The sequence below is a fragment of the Globicephala melas genome, chromosome 1, assembly GCF_963455315.2.
Source record: "Globicephala melas chromosome 1, mGloMel1.2, whole genome shotgun sequence".
NCBI lineage: Eukaryota > Metazoa > Chordata > Mammalia > Artiodactyla > Delphinidae > Globicephala > Globicephala melas.
The window spans coordinates 162,576,531-162,583,794 of record NC_083314.1 but is presented as its reverse complement, the minus strand read 5'-3'; the positions used below and the strand labels follow the sequence as shown (position 1 = coordinate 162,583,794).

The 7,264-nt window shown below is 52.6% G+C and overlaps 1 protein-coding gene across 1 annotated transcript; it reads left to right on the top strand.

The window, feature by feature from the left end:
* Positions 1 to 3,693: 3,693 nt before the first annotated feature.
* Positions 3,694 to 5,244, top strand: FAM167B (family with sequence similarity 167 member B). Its single transcript, XM_030865452.3, has 2 exons — positions 3,694 to 4,141; positions 4,764 to 5,244. Exons 1-2 carry the CDS (start codon positions 3,881 to 3,883, stop codon positions 4,992 to 4,994), a joined length of 492 nt encoding a protein of 163 aa, XP_030721312.1. The 5' UTR covers positions 3,694 to 3,880; the 3' UTR covers positions 4,995 to 5,244.
* The last annotated feature ends 2,020 nt before the right edge of the window (positions 5,245 to 7,264 follow it).

Sequence of the window (7,264 nt, the reverse complement as noted above, 5' to 3'; positions counted from 1 at the left end):
CGCCGGCAGGACAGCTGTTAAGGAGGCCCCTTGGAGGAAGGGATCGCACAGTTTCACAGGAATTTCCCCCTCCTATTTCCAGCACTTCTTAGTGAAGACCCCGGGTTTAGAACCTGTTAAGGAAACCTCAATTTCACCATCTGTGAAATGGGGAGAATATTCTTGTTAAAGCCCTTTACCTCCTGCCTGGGTCGCAGGAGGCACTCACATTTTTGGTTTTTTTAACTGTGGGGTGCTGGCACTCTCACCGATTAAAAAAAAATAAAGAAAAATACCGTCTCTTCTCCTGTACCCTGGTGGAAGAGGTGGAAAGGGTGAATGTGAAACTGGGAACTGTCTGCATCCTCCCCTACATCGGAGGCTGGGTGGGGGAAATCCCTTGGTCCACCTTAAATGCAAGCAGCTGTGTAGCAGGCACCCCTCCCCCACCACAGCTGGAAGTCCCTGCCTGAGGGCGCCCTCTATGGGGGCCACTTCTGGTATAGTTCTGCCCTGAGGAGCTCCATCCCTCATCACTCCATCCTTTGCCCAAACATGAATTGCCTGTACACTGAGCTGGGCCCTACACTGGGTGTCGGGACCCAAGAATGGCTGAGGAAAGTTCTGTTCACAGGATTTTCAGTCTGGCAAGAGACACACTTAAGCTGGTAAATTACTAGAGTTTAAGTCTATTTGCTGGAGGACCCATCCATCCAAGTATTCTTTTATTTCTTAAACACTGATGACTATACTGTGTTAAGTGCTGATTACTAAGAAAAATAAGATGTACTCCTGCCTTTAAAGAGCCTTCTGGTCTACTAGGTTCCAGGCTTCTGTGTGTGTGCAAAAGCCTTCCATCAAATAATGGAATCATAGGTGCCCCCCCATAATATAACATAAAGTTGGAACTGCTCTATGAAAGGAACCAGACATAAAAGAGTATAAATTATAAAATTCCAGTCCAGCAGCATCAGCTGGGATGGAAATTCGTTAGAAATGCAAATTATTGGGCCCTACCCCAAACACACTGAATCTGAAGCTTTGGGAATGGGGCAATCTATTTTAACAAGTTTTCCAGATGATTCTGATCCATGCTAAAGATTGAGAACCGGGACTTCCCTGGTGGAGCAGTGGTTAAGAATCTGCCTGACAACACAGGGGACACGGGTTCGAGCCCTGGTCCGGGAAGATCCCACATGCCGTGGAGCAACTAAGCCCATGCACCACAACTACTGAGCCTGCGCTCTAGGGCCCTCAAACCATACCTACTGAGCCCATGTGCCACAACTACTGAAGCCCATGCGCCTAGAGCCCATGCTCCGCAACAGAGAAGCCACCGCAATGGGAAGCCTGCGCACCGCAACGAAGAGTAGCCCTGGCTCACCGCACTAGAGAAAGCCCGCGTGCAGCAACAAAGACCCAACGCAGCCAAAAATAAATTAAAAAAAAAGATTGAGAACCACTAGAAAGTATACAAAAAGGCAAAACTAATCTATGCTGTCAAATTAGGGTAGTATTACTGAAACCAAGTCCCCCTAAAACCAAGATTCCTTACTGAGTTTATGATTAATCTCTCTATCTAAAACTTTACTCTCTTTTATGTCCCCTCTGACTTCAATCCTGTGCTAAATGAACACTAATCAACCAGAGTCAGGGACTTCCCTGGTGGTCCAGTGGTTAAGACTCTGTGCTTCCAGGCTTCCCTGGTGGCGCAGTGGTTAAGAATCTGCCTGCCAATTCAGGGGACACAGGTTCGAGCCCTGGTCTGGGAATATCCCACATGCTGCAGAGCAACTAAGCCTGTGCACCACAACTGCTGAGCCTGCACTCTAGAGCCCACGTACCACAACTACTGAAGCCCGCGTGCCCAGTGCCCGTGCTCCACAACAAAGAGAAGCCACTGAAATGAGAAGCCTGCACACCACAACAACTAGAGAAATCCCGTGCCCGCAGCAATGAAGACCCAACACAGCCAAAAATAAAATAAATAGAATAAAAAAAAAAGACTCCACACTTCCACTGTAGGAAGCACGGGTTCCATCACTGGTAGGGAACTAAAATCCCACGTGCCTTGTGGCATGGCCAAAAAAACAAAAACAAACAAACACAGAGTCAGAAGTCTAAAATTGCTGCTGTCAATAACACCATTAATGTACTGAAACTGCTATTCTAGATATCATCATTAACATACAAATTCAAGTTGTTTCTCTAAGACAAGATGAGGTAACAGCTCATCAGCCCCTAGCTATGGACCCCTGGCCAGATAATCATAAACCAGAGACATTCTGACTCCTGAAACAACGATTAAGAAATGTCACAGGGGCTTCCCTGGTGGCGCAGTGGTTGAGAGTCCGCCTGCCGATGCAGGGGACACGGGTTCGCGCCCCGGTCCGGGAGGATCCCACGTGCCGCGGAGCGGCTGGGCCCGTGAGCCATGGCCGCTGGGCCTGCGTGTCCGGAGCCTGTGCTCTGCAACGGGAGAGGCCACAAAAGTGAGAGGCCCGCGTACCGCAAAAAAAAAAAAAAAAAAAAGATATGTCACAGAAACGATTACGAAATGTCACAGAAATGTCACAACATGATGGCTAATCTCAGCCTCTTTGTTCTTCCCCTGTTTTTTTTTGTTATTTTGGGGGTTTTTTTTGGTCACACCACGCGGCATGCAGAACTTCCCCCACCAGAGATTGAACCTGTGCCTGCTGCCGTGGAAGCGTGGAGTCTTAACCACTGGACAACCAGGGAAGTCTGGTTCTTCCCCTTTTTTATTCTTTTACTTTATTTTTTATTTATTAAAAAATTGTTTTTCTTCCCCTTTTTTAAAAAAACCCCAACATTCAAAGACCAAGTTGGAGTGGAGCTGAGGCTTGGCTTTTATTCCCCTGCTTGGCTCCCTGCAATAAACCCTTACTTTGCTGCAAACACCCTGTCAGAGCTTGGCTTTTTGCGCTGCAGGCATATGAACAAGCCCTATGCTTGGTTACATTACCCTTAGGAGAGTTGTGATAGGCCAGGAGCACAAAAGAGGCTTCCTGGATGATAGTAATACTCCTTTGCTTGATCTAGGTACCACTTACATAAGTGTGTTCAGTTTGGGAGAATTCAGCAAGCCATGTATTTATGACATGTAAATTTTTCTGTGTGTGTTATATTTCAATACAAAGTTTTAAAAAGGGAACCGTTCTGGTTGAAGCCCTGGGAGGGGCAGGGAGAGGAAGGTCTAGGAGGCCATCCACAGCTGTGCCCTTACCCTGCACACAGTCCTTGAGGGATTTCCAAGGGAACCAAAAGTTCCTTAGAATATAGCTTGAAATCATTGATCTGTCCCAACAGAGAGTCAGTGACTTGTCCAAGGTCCCACAGATCTAGCACCAGAACCCAGTTCTCCTGACTCCTGAGCCAGGGATCTGGACCCTATTCCTTTGCTGAAGGGCCAGTGTCATAAGTGAGGACAGGGGGCAGCTTGTCAGCCTCCTATCCCCTCCCCAATCCCTTCACTTGGGTCTTGGGAAGAGGGCCAAGACTCTGGTGTGGATGATGCTTTTCTTATCCTGGAGCAACTTCCTTTCTGGGAACTGGGTGTCTCCTTCTGGGCAAAGACAATAAATTTTATCCAAGGGGCCAGAGGAGCAGGGCTTCTCCTGCCCCCACCCGGATAGGCATCACGTGGCTCCCGGGTTAGCAGTGTAGGAAAATCCCAGCCCTTGCACACTCAGCCTCCCACACCCATCTACCTACCCACCCCGACACACTCAAGCCTCCCTGACCCACCTTGAACATTCACCAGCGCACACTCCCTGCACATTTCTTTCACCCTCAGCTTCTGCCATCTCTTCCTGGGTAATATTGCCAGCCTTTCCTTAATCCCAGAGCTTCAGACTTGCCCTGTCCCTCATCCCCAACCATGTCCATGGAGCCACTGAAATTCCAGGCAGTGGGTGAAGAAGATGAGGAGGATGAAGAAGAAGAGAGCCTGGACTCTGTAAAGGCGCTGACGGCCAAGCTGCAGCTGCAGACACGGCGGCCCTCATATCTGGAGTGGACGGCCCAGGTCCAGAGCCAGGCCTGGCGCAGGGCCCAAGCCAGACCCGAGCCCGGGGGACCTGGGACCATTTGCGGCTTCGACTCAATGGACTCTGCCCTTGAGTGGCTCCGACGGGAGCTGGTGAGTCTGGTGGGGAGGGCAGCCTTGCAGAGGGCCTTGAGGGCAGTCCTTAGGGCACAAGACACTGGGTATGGGGAGGGGATGAGAATGACCCTGCCTCTAGCAAATGCCCACTCCTGTGGCTTTGTCCCAGGGCTGAGGAGCCAGGCATGGACTTGTCCAGTGTTTTATTCAGGGAGCCTTGCTGAAGAAGGAGTCCATCCAATCTACTGACCTTGTGGTCCTGTGGCTCAGGGGACAGAGTCTGCCCTTGTGGGGCAACCAGTTATAGCTGGGGAAGGCATGGCCTCCCATACTCTGGGAATTGCTATACCCCAAAGATACAAAGGAGGTACTGACCACGCTGTACAGGAGGCCAGTGTTGAATAGGTGGTTCAATCCAATATGTGCAAATATAAAAATGTCCAGCCTCCAAATTGGAGATTCCATTTAGTTGATCTAGGATTGGGCCCCAGGTACCTGTATTTGTTTAGCTTGGTTTTAGAGCAAGATCTATGAGATGGGATGGATAGAGCTGGGGTGTGAGGGTGTGGGGAGGACATACCCAGTGCAGAGACCCAGGGTGTTGACCAGGAGGGAAAAATGGGAGGTTCAGCAGGCTCACGCCCCCTCTCGGCCGCAGCGGGAGATGCAGGCACAGGACCGGCAGCTGGCAGCGCAGCTGCTTCGGCTGCGGGCCCAGCTGCACCGACTGAAGGTGGACCAAGTCTGTCACCTGCACCAAGAGCTGCTGAACGAGGCCGAGATGGAGCTGGAGCTGGAGCCGGGAGCCGGCCTGGCCCTGGCCCCGCCACTGCGGCATCTGGGCCTCACGCGCATGAACATCAGCGCCCGGCGCTTCACCCTCTGCTGAGGGGCACCCGCGTGCCTGCCTCGCCACCCGCTACCCATTCCCCAGCCCACCTGGGAAGAAGGAAAGGAGGGGTGCCCCAGAGGAGCCAGCACCTGGAGACCGGTGGGGGGAGAGTCCGGGAGATGCTCAGAGCTCTGGGAGCTTAAAGCCCCTGCATCCTGTTGCTCCTGCTGCCCCAGATGGGGGAGGGGGGACGGTGTGGAGGAAGGGGAGGAGTTCACAGACTCCCAGGCTTCTCAATAAACCTCTGCTTCCCATCAAGGTCTCTGCAGTCATTTATTCAGGCCCAAGGTGGCTGTATGTCACTTGTTGCTGGGACCAGGGATTCTACTGCCAGAGAGAAGGCTGACCTTGGGGGTGGAAATGGACAGATGGCTCCCCATCTTCCCCACAGCTCCACTTCTGTTGCTCTATCTTATCAAGATCAGAACTGGAAAAGAACTTAAAATTCTAAATCACCCCCGTGGAAGGTGACTTAGGTAAATGGGCAGCTGAAGAACGCAGGATCTGGTAGACCTGGGTTCCGTGGCAGCTCCACCGCTGATTTCTATTGATATGAGACTCTGAGGAGGTCCCTTAACCCCTGCATCTGTTTCTTTGTCTTTAAAATGGAAATGCTAATTCTCACTCCACAAGTGGTTGGATACACCTGAAGTGAGATAATGCACTGTAAGCCCTCAATAAATGTGCATTATTATGTATTATTACTAGCCCCAGTGGTGTTCTTGCTGTTGCGCTGAGGCCCAGAGATGGACTGTGAAGTGCTCAGGTTCACAGCAAGGGGAGCTGGGCCCCGCAGCTGGGACTCTGGGCTCTGTGTCATTCGGTAGGTTTTTTGTTTTTTGTTTTTTGTATTTCTCGGCTTTTGTTTCTGTGTTACCCTCTTTGTCTGACTTTCCAGCTCAGGCTTCCTCTTCCCCCCACCCATTTCCTGTCTCCCCCTTCCCTCCGCAGCTGAGGTGCACACAGCCTTGCAAACCCCAACAATGCTCTGTGGGCTCCCCTCCCCCAGCCCGCTCCCCCAGGGCAGGCTTAGGCGGTGGCAACATATTTATGCTTTCCGCCGGGTGGGATCAAGGCCCAGCTCCTGGGCCTGAGAGAGGCCACCTAGAGTTCCTCATAACGCTGGTGACCTGGCCCTCAGCCTTGACGGGTGTCACCCTCAGCCTGGCCCCTGAAGAAAGGGAGATTGTTGACCTGTTTGCTGCTGTGACAAGGTCCCCGCCTCCTGCCTATAACAGAAGGCACGGCCAGTCTGCTGCCTGCACCTGGGTGCCTGGGCAGGAGTGTCTGTTCTGTCTCCCACCTGTTGCAGGAGGTGGTGTCAGGCCCTGTGCCTCTGACAGGAGCTGTGGTCTCACCTCTACCTGGTTAGAAGGGTTGCCCTACTCTCCAACTATAATTAGGGGGGGTTGTCCTGCCCTCTGCCCACGACAGAGGCTGTTTCTCTGCCCCCTTTAAAGACAAGAGGTTGTTCTGCCCGCTTTCTTAAACAGCCTGTTGTCCAGTGTTCTGTCCGTAAGAGGGGTGTTAGCCTACCCTCTGCATATAATAAACTATTGTCCTGTGCCCTGAGATGGCATGGCTGTGTCTAGCAGCTGTGTGAGCCTGGTATCTATCTGACTGGAACACGGGTGTCTGCTCTCCAGTGATGTTACAGGGATGCTGTCCTCTCCTCTGACTCTGAAGTGATGTTAGTTTTGCCCTCCGACTGTAATGAAAGGGTCACCCAGCTCTCAGACTGTGACAGCAGTGCTACTGGCCCTTCACTGCAAGCTGAGTGGTGTCTGTTTGCCTCCCGCTCAGTGGGGTTTCAAGGCTCCCCTTGAATCTCTTGTCCAGGTGCACCCTGGGAGGGCGGGGGGAAGTTCTATCACCTCCAAGTGCCACCCTCAGGGTGAGTAGGGCCTGGACTGGAGACGTATAGGACCCCTGAGGGCTGAGAGGTGGGGGGCTATGGCAGCAGGAAGCTAGGGGTGCTGGAGGCCTGTGGTTGGGCTGCTGGGGCCCTCAGGAGGTGGCAGGAAGTCAGGGTGGGACGTGGGCGCGGGGAGACACGCAGTGGCTACGACGGAGAGGGGAGCTGAAGCTGTGTCTGGGCAGCCAGGCTAGGCCAGGAAGGCCATGTGAATGGGGCCAGAGGGCTCCTGGGCTGGGCAGGTAAGGAGTACTGGGAACAGGGGTCTAGGGGCTGTGGTGGGGGGCCTGATAGCAGAGGGCTGCAGCTGGGCCTGGGGCCAGGCTCCCCAGGTATGCAGCAGCCCTTCAGG